Raw genomic sequence first — 17,388 nt, forward strand, 5'->3', positions numbered from 1 at the left:
CTACGCTACGATCCAAGACATTCCCATTGGACAGGAATATCTTTATATTAATGATGAGAACTACTACAAAGCCTTCTCCTGCTTTGAAAAAGATTTCACTAGATGAAGAACACTGCGGGCCCACCCTATAAATGCCGAAACTGCACAAGACAACAGAGCACTTCCCGAAACCTGACCTACCCTAGTTTCTGCCGATTCCTTGACTTGCCAACCGACTAGCCACTCCACCATGCAAAGCCTGATTCCAGAGTAGCATCTGTCCCTGCTGCCAAAATTGCGCTCAATTTTGTAAGGCATTCTGACCCTGAAACTTTTTTTTTTCCTGAGTTTGGGTGAATTCTCCAACCCAGGAATATCCCGAACTCTTCACCCTTGCCTATCTCACTCAACTGAAGGATGCCTTCTTTCCGCGTCTTCGCTTTTTCTTACCCACTTGAACTCTCCCTCTCCAACTATGTCCCTTACTCTCACTTTTGGGGGCAGGGGGGTTTGAGGTTAGACAAAGCTCGGGTGACAACTTAACACTACACTTACACATACAGGCCTTTACAGTGAATTGTATGCATCACAGAGTTACTACGCGGAGTCGGGGGAGACTCCGTCCCTCCAGACAACAAGCACTGTCATTGTCTATCCCTTCTCCTTTCTTCCCTTTTCGCCGTCCATGATCAGCATTAGTTTGGTTTTAGCGCATGCGTTACACCTCTGAAAGGTTTAATACCTTGTCTAGATTGGTAATAGGGCACATCGCAGCGAAAGCGACTTGGTATATATTTGTTTTATCGCTCTTAGTCATCGCTTTTTGGTATATTTACTTCTTGGTACTTGTTTGTATAAAGTATTTTAATAGTTTCCTTATACTTTTTTTCTTTTATTATATTTTATTTCTTAATTCTCTCTCTGTATATATTTCTAATAAGTTTTATTTAGGCGTTTCGTCGGTTGTAGTAGTACAGTATTTCCGGTATTCTTATTCCTAACGCTCAATGCCATTTCAGTAATAGTGTTCTATACAGTGCAAGGAAGCCACAGGCTTTTGCTGCACTAGCAAAAAAAAATAAAAATAAATAAATAAATAAATAATAAAAAAAATAATAATAAAAAGAAACCCAAAAAACAAGTAGATAAGAAAATACAGATTATGTGCTTCCCTGCTCATATCGGTGACTATCCAGTTCCCCGTTGAATTTCTTCAAAATGTCAGCCTCAATTACCTGCGAAGGCAACTTGTTCCAGCAATCAACGACTCCCTAGCTAAAACAAAACTTGTTACAATCTAGTCTAAACCTCTTACCACGTAAATTGAATTAATGGCCCCCAGTTCTGGAATTCTTTATAAACAGGGAAAATTCCACTTTCATTCATTTTAATATTCCCTCTAAGAGCCTTATAAGTCTCAGTCAGGTCCCCCAGTAAGGAGCCTAGTTGCCAAGCCCTGTAGCCCATATAATCGAAGTCTTTTTTTTTTTTTTTTTTTTTTGTACAGTGATCCCTTTTGTCGATCTCATCATGAAACTAACCCTTCTTCGGACCCTTTTAAGGACTTCAGTGTCTTTTTTTTTTTAGATGAGGTCTCCATACTTCGACACAGTATTCCAAATGCGGTCTTACAGTTGTCTTGTACAGTGGGATTATGACCTCCCTATCTCCACAGGATATTGTAGAATAGGACGCCATAGGCTTTCCGGTTGCCTGTTAACGCTACTCAGAAAACGTCATATCTGCCCGTATCGTAACTTGCTGATCCTTTTTTTTCCCCTCTACTATTTTTAAATTCGACTCCAAGTGCATAAGTTACTTTGGGGTTGCTATTTTCCAAAGGTAAGACCTTGCATTTAGCTGCATTAAAACATAGGTGCCACTTTTCAGACTATTCTTGAAGCCAGTTCAAGGTCATCCTGACCAAGATCACTGACAAATACACTGCTTGGCACGGATATTTATGTCGTTGCAAATTTTGAAATTATGCTTTCTATCCTTTCGTCGATGTAGTTTATAAAAATCAGAATCAACAGTGGTCGAAGAACCGATCATTGGGGACCCATACTCCTGATGTTACACCAATCTGAAGAACATCCATTAATCACTACCCTCTGCCCTGCAATCGCCCAGCAATCCATCTCAGAATATTTCCAGTAATCCTAACACGTTACAGCTTATACAGTAACCCCTCATGAGGGTCTGAGTCAAATGCTTTACTAAAATCCAAATAAACTATATCGAAATTGTTTCCTACATACATCTCATGAGTAAATGTGTCAAAAATAGTCTACTAAGTTAGGTAAGCATGATTCGCCCTTAACAAAGCAATGTTGTGTGTCCTTCAGAAGAGGGGACATCTAAATGCCCAGGATTGCACTCATTCATTACCTCTAAGATTTTTCCTACCACTGAAGTCAGACTAACTGGCCTGTGGTGACAAACTTTACTCTTATAAAAGAGTTTTTATGTATTAGCGATACATTGGCACTTTCCCATCCAAATGAATCTCTCCTTTGATCAAAGATGCCTTCATAATTACCCTCAATGGTTCAATACACTCCCTCAAAGTTAGTGGTTATTGGCCCTGAACTCTAGGAGCCGTACTTGCCTTTATGCTTGAAAGTTTTTCTAATAAAAAAAAGTCATCTTTAATGCATTAAGGGCTTAATGCCTGAAGCTGCGAAATAAATTGGACTGTGTATTTTAATGCAAATGCATTATTTATACACAGCTAATTATAGATTAGCAAATTTGCAATAGCGGCATCGTTTAAGTTACATCTCACAATGTCATGGCAACTCGTCGTGAAGTTATTCATAATATGAGATGTAACTTAAAAGATGCCGCTATTGCAAATTTGCTAATCTATAATTAGCTGTGTATAAATGATGCATTTGCACTAAAAAAGTCATCTGTAATTTCGAAATCACTAATTTCATATAGCTCAGCTGCACTTGCACAGCCTCTTCTGAACGAAGGGTCTTTCGTCAGTAAAGACTGATGCAAAGTAACTATTCAATTCATCCGAAACGTCAGCTGGGTTATCTAAGTTTCCAACACCCAGTTCACAATGTTCCGATCTGATTAGCTTTCTCCTTTGTTGTATTTACATACATGAAAAATTCCCTGTCCCCATTCTTTGCTCCGTTATGCAATGCTTTCTCACACGCAGCGTTGGCCTCCCCTAACCTTACTTTTGGTACTATTACAATCAACTTGTATGTGTAAGGGTTCAGTAACTATTCCATGCTATCTTTTTCTGCTCTCTTTGACCGGCCAGATCCTCATTCATCCATATCGGCATTCTCTTTTTGCAATATTATCTTAATGATAAGTATGTGGTCATGGCTTCTGTAATTTTTGCTTTAAAGGTGTTCCATAATTCAAAATTTATTCGCCCTCGCTCTGCAATCAGCCCAATTAACAGATGGCGTACAGCGCTTTAAAATATTAATGTCCCCTCTTCAGAAATGAACTCTTTCATTTTCCTTGAACTATTGTAACCTCTTTCTTCACCTTACTACTGATAATTGAGTGATCACTACCTAACAATGGTTCTCGTATTTTAAACCTTGTGATGTTATCTGATTCGTGATTAATGAGTTCAAGAATATTCTCACCCCTAGTATTTTCTCTAACATACTGGTACAAATAATAATCATTAGTTTATTTCAAAAAAAAATCCCCGTGCTGAATTTTCCCCCACTTATTCCAATCATTCTGGGGCAAATTGAAGTCATCCATAATTTGAAAGTCTATATATCAATAGTAATCGCTCTTAACTGATTATTGTAAGGTAACACTAACTAAGACATTCGCGTTTCTTTACCCTTCCATGTGCATGTAGCGACTCAGACTTTTCAAAATCTTCTGGTCTATAGAATGCTCCCACTCTCATTATACCTTTTCTTCCAACTAAGTTATTTGGAAGCAAAGGGTTGCACAACTTTTCTGTTAGCCCTATTATGTCAGCATTAACTTTCCTAAGCAGGTGTTTGAATTCATCCTTGATATTACTGTAGAGACGGTTAAGACTAAGTATTCTTCTATAGTTTACTACCTTGACTCACCTCTAAGTTATTTAGGTTTGTTTTTCTAGCTTTACCTTCCCGCTCATTTGAAATGTTGCGTCTTGCCAACATCGGCAATTGTAGCAAACAAACAAGCATTCTTGAGTTAAGTGCAAGCATTACTTTGACCCATATTATCAGATAAACGGGGATCTATATTACCCTTCGCTCTCCTTAACCGTTAAATTAATAATTTTTGCTAATGTTGTAGCTATTTTGAAAATTGGCAGGCTAGAAGTACTTCATTGGTAATTGAAACCACTAAATCAGTCTAGTTAGTGTTACCTTACAATAAACAGTTAAGGGCGATTCCGATTGATATCGAGACTTTCAAATTCTGGTTTTTTTCGATACAAAAGTAAAAAGTAGGATATACTGTACGACACTTTAGAGTATACAACTTATTTTATGTGTTACAGATAGTATTTTATTAGTATTATTGTGATAGTTTAGAAGTTTCGGCCCGATTTCATTGTGCAGATTTTGTTTTACCTCTAAACACAAACATACGTTCTCCGGGAAGCGTGTTTCTTAGAGAATTTATCGTTGATGATTCACCTGTGAGTTACGGTTTGTTTCCTTGAGCACAAAAATTCACAGCCGTCAGCGGTGAATTTTTGTGCTCAAAGTGTAGATAACAAGGCGATCTCAAGACAAAACTTGACTTACTACTAATGGATGGCACCACCAAGTCCCTGAGACAGCGAATGGCTGTCCTGTAAAGTAACAAATCTGGGGGCTCGGCAGAGACTGACTCTCTCTCTCTCTCTCTCTCTCTCTCTCTCTCTCTCTCTCAGGTTAGCATCACAAATTAATTGTCAGATGGATGATACTCTGGTTCCAAATAGGTGATTCACTCGGAATCACATATTTGGAACCAGGAAACTGGGAATGCATTCCGTAATCTATAATTGTTCATGATGTTACTAATCAGTTGTCAGCTTTTAAAGGAACGGAAAGACGTATGATTATACGTGTGGGAAAAAATGACTATCAAGAAATATGATTATCTGGAAAATGCCTATTTGCCATGGTAGAATAAACTATATGAGAAAGCCTTCGTGATTAACTTGCAATCGGAGAGATTCTGACTTATAGGGAAAACGTCTTTTTCTCAGGTTAGCCTGTTCTAGTTAATATAAGGGATTTATTTTGTAAGGATGGAATTCATTTGAACAGAAAAGGTTCAAGGGTCACTCTTGGTGCTATAGAGGAGATCTTAGTGGGGGGGGGGTTAGAGAAGTCTCTTGTAAGACTCATTAAGGGTATTTGACCAAAAGTTACACTTTCACCTCCTCAAGAGTACTTGTTGGTTACTTCGTAATTCTATATACATGGAAAGCCACAGTGAATTGGACAACCTCTAGCGATCTCAACAATCTATATGCTACAAAGAAAGACTTTGCTAAAGAGTTAAAGGAATATATTAAGGAAGTAAAAAATACGTGTCTGTATAATAATGCTGTAAATAAAATGAATAAACTTCAGCTTCTGATCAGATGGACTAACGCTGATATTATAAGAATAACTGAAACATACTGCCATCTAGAGAAAGGAGAGAAATTCCACTGTGGTAAGTACAGTGTGTTCAAAACAGACAGGGAGTGGGGAAGGACTATGCTGATTTAAAGCAAGAGCCGCTGATGCCGTTCTCAGAATGTGATCAAATCGAGGCAGATGAAGTGCTGTACTGAGAGATGAATAGTGGCAAATCAAAGATGATATTGAGTCACAGGCATGTGTCAGGACAAGCGGTTCCGTAGAGTAGCATATTAATCTCTTGAGGTAAATGGAGTGGGCAGGCAAGAGCATCGTTATGGGCGACTTTACTTTTCCCTCTTATGAAAATGATGTATATGTAGGTGTATCAGCTAGGTTAGCATATGATGCAAGAAAGCAAGCCTATAACAACATCATAAAAAAAAAAAAAAAAAAAAAACCTTCCCATTTCACCCATCTATTCACTTCAAAAGTTTGTCCACTTCTTCCTTGAATTTATTTAAGCTATAAGCTTCCACAATGACAGATGGAAGTTGGTTCCAGCAATAAACCGCCCTCTGGCTAAATGCAAATTTCCGCACATCTACTCTACAACTGCTTTCCTCAGTTTGAATTTATGCCCCTTCAGGTGTGCATTCTGAACAGGAGGAAGAATCCCATCACTCAGAATTAAGCTTGTTCAAACAATTCAAGGGCTTATACACCTCATTAAGATCACCTTGCAGGTGTCTAGTCGTCAGATGCTGTATTGACAAATTCAAGGTACTGCACATGGACAGCAGTAATTCCAGAGTCACTAATCAACTGTGTTTTACTACACTCAGTAGTGAAGAATGAAAAACCCTATTATAAAAAATGCCTTATGGGTAACTGTTCAGTCAGACATGATATTCTCTGAGCAGTTTTCTGGCACGACAGCTAAGGGATTTTTTCAATAATAAACAGAAACTTTGCTAGAAGAGATAAGGAGGTGATTATCCTTTTGCATAAGGCTATAGTTAGTCCGCATCTTGAGTATTGAATACAGGTCTGGAGGTCTCACTTTAGGAAGGGTGTAGAACTGCTGGAAAATGTGCAGAGAAAAGCAACCAGATTGGTGAAGGGTTTATGTTACCCATCTATTGACAAATTCAATTCGAAAGTTTGGTGAAACTCAAGCATTTGCTCTTGACAGTGTTTTGCATAAAGGTCTTCTAAAGTTTCCACCTTATAGTTTTATAACTGTTTTTTGTAATTGGGTATCCAGTTTTCTCTCAGGATGCTTCACTGCGAGTGATGATAGATGCTGTCTGTATTCTAAATTTTTCCACTAATGCTGGTGTAACCCAAGATTCAGTTCTTTCTCCCACCCTTTTCGTCTTGTATGTTAATTACCCTCTCCATTGACTGGAAATCTTATCCACAGCTTTGCTAATGATAGCGCATTGCATTCCACCTTCCAGTTTGAGAAACTTACCCAGCATAGCTTCAACTTCTCGAATATTTACTATCGATTTTTTAGATCACAATTCTCCAGTGGGGAAAATTTAACTTAGATGATTTCAATTCTTTTAAAACGCAGTCCTCGCCTTATCTCACAAAAAGGGTTCTTTTTCTCCTGTGCTTGTCTTCGATGATACTCAGATTTCTAGACTAGATCACATATCTCAATTAGGGAACACCTTGACTTCTAATCTTATTTGGAATAAGCACATCATAAATATTGTTTCCTCTGCTTCTAGAAAAAACTTAATTTTTTCATTTGCTCTCGAATTACTTTTCTTCCAAATAGTTGTTTACTGTGTACAAATTGAAAATCTGCCCTACCATGAAATATTGTTCCCACATCTGGGGCAGTTCCTTGAAAAATCTCTCTCTCTCTCTCTCTCTCTCTCTCTCTCTCTCTCTCTCTCTCTCTCTCTCTCTCTCTCTCTCTCTCTCTCTCTCTCCTGATTCCATTGAAAAGGAGGGGGCAGTTAGGCTAATTAATGACCCGTCTCTAACAAAGTTTCTCCATTTGTTTCATAGACGTTGTTTCTGCTCCATGCCTTTTCTATAAATACTTTCCACAGGCACTGTTCTTTTGAATTGGCTTCAGTAATTCCCGCTCTCTTTCAAACCAGTCTGAACACCTGCAACCAGTCAGCATCTTTTTATGTCCAACTTATAACTTAAAAGAACTTAAAAAAACCACTGGATGAGAGAGCAAACAGGACCTAAGAGTTTTTCAAATATGAATACAAAAGAGAAAGAAAATCGGATCGGATCCTTGTTGTAATTGGTGCTGGAAATTCTTAGATAACTCAGAAAGGTTGGGGATGAATTGAAGCACAGGAAAGCGCGTGATTTGCAATATTGAAGCTTCAGAAGATTATTAGGCGAGCCTTTGGAGTTTATGACATATACCCAGTTATTTTGAAAGCTTCCCTTAAATTAATTATGAAGACGTTACTGGACTCAGGAAATTTCTTTGGATTGGAAAAGTGCCAGTGTATCGCCAATACATAAAGGCGGTTCTAAGAGTCAAGTGGATAATTACCGACTAGTTAGTCTGACTTCAGTGAAAGTCGGCAAGCAATGTTCGAGAGCGCAATACAGAATTATTTAGACAAAAATAATTTTATAAGGAAAAATTATGTTTAACCAACCTTGTAAGCTATTTTGATAGTCATTCATGAGTTGGATGTAGGAAATAATTTCGACATTGTTTACTTGGATTTCATCAAAGCACCTGACTCAGTCCCACATGAGGTCATTGTATAAGCTGGAGCATGTTGGAATCACAAGTAAGTCCTCAGATAGCAGGGTAGGAGACAGAGAAGAGAGGGGTTGTGATGGTTACTCTTCAGGTTGGGCTAACGTAAGAAGTGAGGTTCCCAACAATCAAATGGGACCACTGTTTTTTTTTAATTTTCTTAAATGACATCGAAGGATACTTGGGACTGTCAGCTAACCAGATCGTTTAAGCATAATAATCGCTTTATAAAAGCCAGATAATTATGATATCAAGATAGGTTGAGCAGTTAATGATCAGCGAAGAAATCGTCCTGAAGAAAGTGTTTCTTCAGGACGATTTAGACTTAAATGATTGTCAGAAAGCGGCAGTTATCTTTTAATTCAGCAAAATACAAGGTCTCACACTCGGGAAAGAGCAACCCCAAAGTAACTTACATTTGGTGGAGCTGAATTGAAAACAGTAGAAGAAAGAGGTACGGAACCGCATCTAAAACACACACATCTTGAAATGTGTGTGTGTGTGTGTGCGTGCGTGTGTGGTGCTGCTGCTTGAAAGGGTCCAAAGATGGGCTGTATATATGGCAGAATTTGCAGATTATCGTTCAAATATATTGGCTACAGAGCTTGATAAGTGAGCACTTTAGAAGAGACCAGAGGTGTACAAGGCTGAGAGGGAAAGTAAAATGAATGAAAAATTCGTAAAAAACCCTTGATGGTTAAAGCAAATTAAAAAAAATTACGACAATATTATTGCATCACCCCTAACTATCCTGTAAACATTTTTGAATCTAATGTGGGCTCTGAGTCTAAATAGGATATGCTTTTATTTATATAAAATAACCCATCATTTCGTTCGAGAATAATGTGACAAATTAAAAGCGCAATTAAAAAAGGGAGAAAAGTGTGTGAATTGAAAATCAACTGAAACGCCTATATTTATCAATAAAATAAGAATAAATACTTTTTATTTAAATGGACGCAATCAATGGGCAAGTAAAATATTGGTTATAATTTCAATTGAAAATAATGGAATATCAAATGAACTAATGAGACTCGTGGCAGAGAAGAAAAATGCATGGGATGCATATAAATTATCAAGTGACTCAGAAGCCTATGGCACATATAAGCTAGTCTGTAATCAGGTCACAAAGGAGGTTAGGCAGGCGAAGGCAGATTACAAGAAATCTTTGGCAAAAGATGCTAAGAAAAACAGCAAGCATTTCTTTTACTTATATAAACTCTAAAGGGGATGAATCTGATTGGCCCACTTGATATCAATGGTTCGACTGTTGATGATCCTGTTCAGATAGCAAACAAACTGAATGAGTATTTTGCATCTACATTCACATATGAGGAGTTATTAAGATTTGAAAATGGCAGAAGGTTATCAAATTGTAGCAGGGTGCTTATTTTGTAATAACTGAGAGCAAAGTGGAGGAGAAATGAAGTTAAACATAAAAAAGCACCTGGGGTGGATGGGATCTATCCAGTTATATTAAAGGAGGCGGCAAATCAACTAAGCAAACCCTTAGCCATAATTATGAGAGCATCCTTGGACTCAGGGGAGGTCCCAACGGACTGGAGATGTGCAAATGTATCCCCAATTCACAAGGGGGATCGAAGGGTGACACGAGTAATTACAGACCAGTTAGTTTAACTTCTGTTCCGGGTAAAATAATGGAGTCACTGGTTAAAGATGTATTGCAGGATCATCTAGACAAAACTGCAGCAATAATTCAGACACAGCATGGGTTTGTTAAGGGAAAGTCTTGTCTAACAAATTTGATAGAATATTATGATGTGGTTACAAAGGTGGATGCAAAAAATAATTTTGATATCATATATTTGGATTTCAGGAAAGCTTTTGACACTGTTGCGCATGAAAGACTATTGTAAAAATTGGAACAGAATGGTATTAAGGGTAAGTTGCTACAATGGATAAAAGGATGGTTGAGTGGGAGAAGACAGAGGGTGGTAATTAATGGGTACCGCTCTTCGTGGACTAATGTTAATAGTGGAGTCCCACAGGGTTCGGTGTTGAGTACTCTGTTGTTTTGTATATTTATCAATGATATTGATGAAGGTATATCAGGCTTAGTGTCCAAGTTTGCAGATGATATAAAGGTTGGCAGGGTTGTTAATGACAGGGTTGTTAATGACAGTAATGGCAGTGTGCTACTGCAACAGGATCTAGATAATTTGGGCAGATGGGCTAAGAAGTGGCAACTGAAGTTTAACCTTGACAAATGCAAAGTACTGCATATGGGTAGAAGTAACCCCAGAGAAATGTACCAACTATGTGGTACTAAACTTAAGGTGGTAGAAAATGAAAATGACCTGGGAGTAATTGTGCAGTCTGATGTGAAGTTTTCTGAGCAATGCAGACAGGCTGCCAGGACAGGTCATGGGGTTTTGTCAATGATATATAGGAATTTTCTAGAGGGAAAAGGAGGTGATTGCTCCTCTGTATAAGGCAATGGTCAGGCCATGCCTTGAATACTGTGTACAGGTCTGGAGGCTTCATTTTAGGAAGGATGTAGATTTTCTTAAACGTGTACAGAGAAGGGCAACAAGATTGGTGAGGGAAATGAGGGGATCCTCTTACCAAGAGAGGCTTACGTTCTGGAGACTAGGCACCTGTGCGGTGATCTGATTGAGGTGTATAAGGCCTTGAATGGGTTGAGCACGCTGAATTCTGTTGGGATCCTTCCACTTGTTCAGATTACGAACGTAAGGGGGCATAAATTCAAATTAAGAAAAGACAGATGTAGAATAGATGTGCGGAAATTTGCCTTTAGCCAGCGGGTGGTTAATTGCTGGAACAAACTTCCATCTGTCGTTGTGGAAGTTGATAGGTTAAATAAATTTAAGGAGGAACTGGACAGGCATTTGGAGGGAATGGTGTGTTTTTTTTTTTTTTTTTTGGCTGATGCTGCATAAGCTCAAACACTTGCTTTCTTGCATCACATGCCACTACTACTATATGTATGATAAATGGGATTGTTTCTGATAAGTTCTAAAACATCTACGCTTGCATTTAATTCTTGAAACATGATTGAATCAAAATGTGTATTCCTCTGCGGGAAGTTAAAAATCGGAATTAAATTCATAAAAATTAAATCATAATTCTAATTCATAGTTGATTAATTCATTGTATTTTTGAATCCTCATGGCAAAAGGGAGTTTGATTTATGCATCTGGGATGAGAATCCCCTGTTCCCACTTCATTTCTGGGGCTCTAATATTCTAAAGACAATTTTATAGCAGGTTGAACGCTGAAAGTCTCGGAACTGAAAGGGGGGGGCTACAGTATACAGCAGAAAGGTTTTTTTTTGTGAAAGTGCAATACAAAAATGTAAATTCATGACTTAAAAAGCTCAAATTCTGTACAGAATTTGGTTGACATAATTATACTAAAAGTATACTGTTTTTGAAATTGTTAAATTTTGTGTTGGTGGCCGTCTCAATCAGCGAAAAGGAAATTTGGGCTCCAATATGTATGCGCACTGCTGAAGTAATTGAGTAATAGAAATCCAGGAGTTATTTATAAACTGAGGGATTGAAGTAAAAATGGTACAGGAGGAAAAAGACTATGTATATAAAGTGCTTAGCATCATAATACACAGCCATTTCTGTATAAACAGAAAATTTTTAAGGTGGCATCGTTTTAGGTTATATCTCATATTGTGAATACCTTCACAACGAGTTGCCATGATATTGCACTACTTCGAATAAGCAACGCTTCACCTAAGGAGAAGACTAGTGTTACTTATTCTCAGATAGGTACCACCACCCAGACAGCACTGTTTCAGGGCTATTTGGCCCTTCGTCAGTGAGTGGGTAGGTACCCAAGTGATGCAATGATGGCAAAAACAGTTATGAAGTATAACTCCACAATATGAGAGATGCCTGATGGTGTATGATGTATTTAGACTAAGGCGCATTTAGGGCTAGAGCCTCAAGTTGCGAACAAATTTAGACTATGTATATAAAGTGCTTAGCATCATAATACACAGCCATTTCTGTATAAACAGAAAATTAAGGTGGCATCGTTTTAGGTTATATCTCATATTGTGAATACCTTCACAACGAGTTGCCATGATATTGCACTACTTCGAATAAGTAACGCTTCACCTAAGGAGAAGACTAGTGTTACTTATTCTCAGATAGGTACCACCACCCAGACAGCACTGTTTCAGGGCTATTTGGCCCTTCGTCAGTGAGTGGGTAGGTACCCAAGTGATGCAATGATGGCAAAAAAACATTTGTTCGCAGCTTGAGGCTCTAGCCCTAAATGCGCCTTAGTCTAAATACATCATACACCATCAGGCATCTCTCATATTGTGGAGTTATACTTCATAACTGTTTTTGCCATCATTGCATCACTTGGGTACCTACCCACTCACTGACGAAGGGCCAAATAGCCCTGAAACAGTGCTGTCTGGGTGGTGGTACCTATCTGAGAATAAGTAACACTAGTCTTCTCCTTAGGTGAAGCGTTACTTATTCGAAGTAGTGCAATATCATGGCAACTCGTTGTGAAGGTATTCACAATATGAGATATAACCTAAAACGATGCCACCTTAAAAATTTTCTGTTTATACAGAAATGGCTGTGTATTATGATGCTAAGCACTTTATATACATAGTCTAAATTTGTTCGCAGCTTGAGGCTCTAGCCCTAAATGCGCCTTAGGAGGAAAAAGACTAAGGAGTATGGTACTTACGTAATTTACCGTGCAGTATAAACGGGCGGCCGGGAAGGCGATTGATGTCCTATGATTTATAGGACTTTAAGTAGGGGGGAATACTTCATTATCCTTCTGTATAAGAGGACAGCGAGATCGCAATTAAAATTATGTTCAGGTCTCGAGATCATACCTGAAGGAAAGCTTCTAGAGAGGATTTAGAGAAAGCAACCATATTTTTAATAGCGCTAATCGATGTTCACGTGAATAACAGCTTAAAAGATTCAGACTACAAAGCTTGGAAATTAAACATTATAGGTGCCCTGAAGGGGTTCAGTGAAATGTAGAAGGGAAGGATCACTGGTATGAAACGAACTAACTAGTGGCTACAAATGAAATCTTAAGGAGTAACAGAAACACAGATCTCGCGAAGTTTACAATCAGGCAGCTTGCTTGATCACTGTAATAAATCGTTTGCCATGGTGGTTGAGGTGGAGTTAAAGTTCAAAGAACAATTAGAAAATCACTTTTTAACTATGAGGAGAGTATGAGTGATTGGGAAAAATTTTCTATTTACCTTTTTTTGGCAGATGGCTGTAGAAAACGTCCCCTTTGTCATTTAGCCATTTTAGTACTAATGGCTAAATAGTATACAATATATAAATAACGTGTATTTTACATCTCTTAGAATATACATATATTGTGCTGAATATTTAACTATCTGTTATTTAATAAAATTTTCTTGTAGAATATGAACTTGCTTTTCTGAGATATATTATTTTTATTATGTTCTGCGCATAATTCATGCAAACTGCATGATGTACAAAGTTAAGATATTGATGACAAAAGCGCAGTAGTTTGCAACGTAACTGAAACATGCCTATTATGTTTGTTATAAAAGTTTAACTGTAGGTAACGATAGAATTAAAACAAGGGATTTCTGAAATATTAAATGCAAATTATCAAATACGTATCAATAAGAGCGCAGCTTGTAGACCTTCACAGAGATAACTGCCCAGTTAACCTCACACCTTGCTGTTATATTGCTGTCGAGATAACACTGACAGCTTTTTATATGATAACTCCGTTGAAAACAGGAAATAAAAGTTAAATACAAAAAAAAAAAAATAATAATAAAATAAAAACTATTTTATTATGTATAGGAAATATCCTCTTCGATAGATATAATTTTTCAGCTGTAATTTATTTCTATTGGGTGGAATAATCGTACGCCATTTGAGGAATTTGATTTTAGGTGCAAAACGAGAAAACTTGAAATAGCAGATAAATAACACTTACTGAAGTGTAGCATCAAAACTTACATCATAACAATAAATAACATTGTGTTGAACTGACTGATAGACTTATCAGGTAGTAAACTCAGTCAGGCAAGTGGTTGGTTGACAGGAGCCGAAGGTCATTGGGCCTTAGCACAGCAATGTTTCGATGAATACAAGTATAATCTATAATCGCTAAGCAATATGAAATTCGGTTAATTCTCGAGAGCCTAACCTGTAATGAACGAAATATATTCAAAGGGCGAATCGCTAAATTAATTACTAACAATCTGGAAAACAATCTCAAATGCGACTCGCAGGACATCGTGACATCTGTATATCATACGAGTATTTCTAAAAGTAGATTCCCATAATGTCACTTCTCTGTATAACTCGCCTGCTATGATGGGAAACCTTAGTACAGTTATAGGAGTATGTTTCTACGTGTAATCCTATGGTCTTAAACGGAAGTTTGCATTCATACTAGAAATTTGCTCACCTTATTCACCACAAACACGCTAAAAATAATAAAAATGTCCACGACCACGCTCAATTTTTACGTTACTGAAGCCAATAATTTAACAACCAGCAATGTTGACCAAACATGATTTAGACCATGCTTTGCTTGAAGACAATTTCTTCAGAATGAATCTACACCAAACGTGATTGATGGAACGAAAAGCAAAAGGTAAGAATAGGATTTAGTTATTAAAATAACTAAGTTCGATGAAAAGTTTAATTATATTAAATTTTAAAATAAAAACAGGAAGGCAACCGCGCAGTTAACTAACTGGTTCCAAAAATACTCGTATGTTTAACGAAATAATTATGCTGTATTGAGAATGACTTCCCATTGCTGAAGAACCACCAACAGCACCACGTTTAGGTTCGTGGAATAAGTCTTAACCAGCAGGAGACCATAGTTGATGTCTGCCTTAGTGTTCTCAAGCCAGGCCACACAGACTAATCAGGAAGCATCAAATGCCAAGCACGAAGAGCTGCTGGGAATTTTAATGTAGCTGTTCTCAAAAACTTCCAGTTCAGACATGAACTAAACTGGACCTTCTACTTGTTGGATTCATACTATGTTTCAACACAAGTTTATACTACTAAGAAAGGCGTAGGGTGTCGTCATACAGTAAACGGCGTAATCCATTAATATGCCCTGCCCCTATCCATACCCAAGTATTTTATGCCAATGTAAAAAAAATAAATTCAAAAATATGTAATGTATAAATATATATTTGAAACATTTAGAAACATTCTCAAAAGTATCGCTTGAAATTTTTGATCAGTGCGAAATAAAAAAACGCAGTTGGTTTTAAGTGCTAAAATATTACGAAATACGAAAATCGACGTTAATATTAAACTATAATGACGCAGTCATGTAATTGTCTAACTTCATTACTTGTGATTTAGATGCCCTTTTTTATTTCGTTAATTATTCACTTCCTAGCAAAAACATTTTTGATATTCTGGTTTAAAAAAAAATGGAACTTGCACCGCGAGCTGGTACTTTCATTTTACATATTGACTAACACTTGATAAAAACATTTTTCTAAAGGTTCCAAAATGAGCATTTTTTTTCATTGCCAAACCCCAAAAATTCCGCTGAGATTTTCAAACTCTGAATTGTCAAAACCAGGAGAAACTTGCAATCTGATAAAAAAAAAAAATTCTGCCATTATCCATCACATCGATTATCTGGACGATACCTCATCATTTGTTTAATGCAGTTACGTGACTGATGCATTCTTTCAACTTATTCAGTTAATTCATTAACTCGATTCCTTTAAAAGTAAAAGTTTTATCTTTTGCATCTACGTAAACTTTTATTTGACTAAGTCATCTCAACTGGATTAAGTTGGTTTAAGGTTTAACGTTGAAGTTAATGGGTAGAAGTAATCATTAACCTCAACGTTCAGAGCTTAAATCATGAACAATAACTGCGGAGAATTGATCATCATATAGCAACTAATACTCAAAACTATTCTAGTACCGAGTTCCAAAGTAGTGCCTATAAACATTAAAAATCAAGTTATTCGGAGTCGTAATTGGCGCAAAATAAATTGCGCTTTCAAAAGCATTTTCGATTGCCAAGAACCACTTCCGAAATTCCGTTAAACGAAAGACAAGAAACGAAGGGCATTCGTTACAGAGATTTTTTTTTGGCATTTTCTTCTTGAACATGCTATTTTTCACGGATTGATAGAAGGCCATAAAACTGATAATACAAGAAAATTTTGCAATTAGTATTAAACACCAGTATGTAATTTAACAAGGGAATTAAAGGTTCATTATTATACACAAAGCAATATAATTTAGTACTTGAAGAAAATCATTCAGATTTCGGACCGCCACTGGACAGATTTGAATTGTTCTTAGCGCTGTCGAATCCTGTGGGTGGAAATCACGAAACCTGTTGTCACATAGAAAATAGTTATTGATTTAGTCGCTTTCAATCCTAAATAAACGACGAACTATATTCCATATGAATACTTGTCCACATTGACGTATAAATCAATAACTGCACAATTATTACTCGCACAATAAGTTCAGGTATCAGGTACAAAGTGCAGAAATTAAATTCAATTAAATGGCTGCATACACAAATTACATCACACAATGTAGTGGGAGAAAATATGTATGGTTGGAACATGTTAAATTCAACTGAACTAACATAAGAAAGATGAATTGAGTAGTACTTACGAGCACGTTTCGAAGTGTATATACTGTTCAAATGGATATACATTTAGTAATGCAAGAGTTTCTCCTCGTGTGTTATTTGCCCAGTAAGGTGCTACAACCTCATTTTTAACAGGACACGCATTACTGAAATAAAATAAATAGTAAAATATAGTGTATGAAGATTTGGTATGGTAAATATTATTTAAATAAACAAACTTATTTATTATACCCTCACAGTTGAAGGCTCTGTTTTATGTGTGTGTGTGAGAGAGAGAGTGTGTAGATATAATCTTCCTTATCCAAAATAATCCTTAATTTCTAGTGTAGAATTTAAAATGGTTAGATATTAAAATATTTCTGCGTACAATACATTTTGGTTGGTCAAAGAGCTTCACTAGTACACTAATTTATATAAGTAGAATTTTCATACAATCTATATGAAACTTTATTCTGTATATGATGCACACTT

General features: G+C 36.9%; 1 protein-coding gene across 2 annotated transcripts in view; it reads right to left on the reverse strand.

Moving 5' to 3' along the window:
* Window positions 1-17,388, reverse strand: part of spz4 (Spaetzle domain-containing protein 4) — an 81,111-nt gene that overhangs the window by 5,221 nt on the left and 58,502 nt on the right. For both annotated transcript variants that reach the window (XM_090370626.1, XM_090370627.1), the window contains exon 4: window positions 16,941-17,063. In XM_090370626.1, coding sequence (XP_090226752.1) covers window positions 16,941-17,063 — 123 coding nt within the window. The remainder of the gene's footprint in view (window positions 1-16,940; window positions 17,064-17,388) is intronic.

This window comes from Mastigoproctus giganteus, chromosome 3 (genome assembly GCF_048544385.1).
Source record: "Mastigoproctus giganteus isolate SK-2022 chromosome 3, ASM4854438v1, whole genome shotgun sequence".
NCBI classification, from domain to species: Eukaryota; Metazoa; Arthropoda; class Arachnida; order Uropygi; family Thelyphonidae; genus Mastigoproctus; species Mastigoproctus giganteus.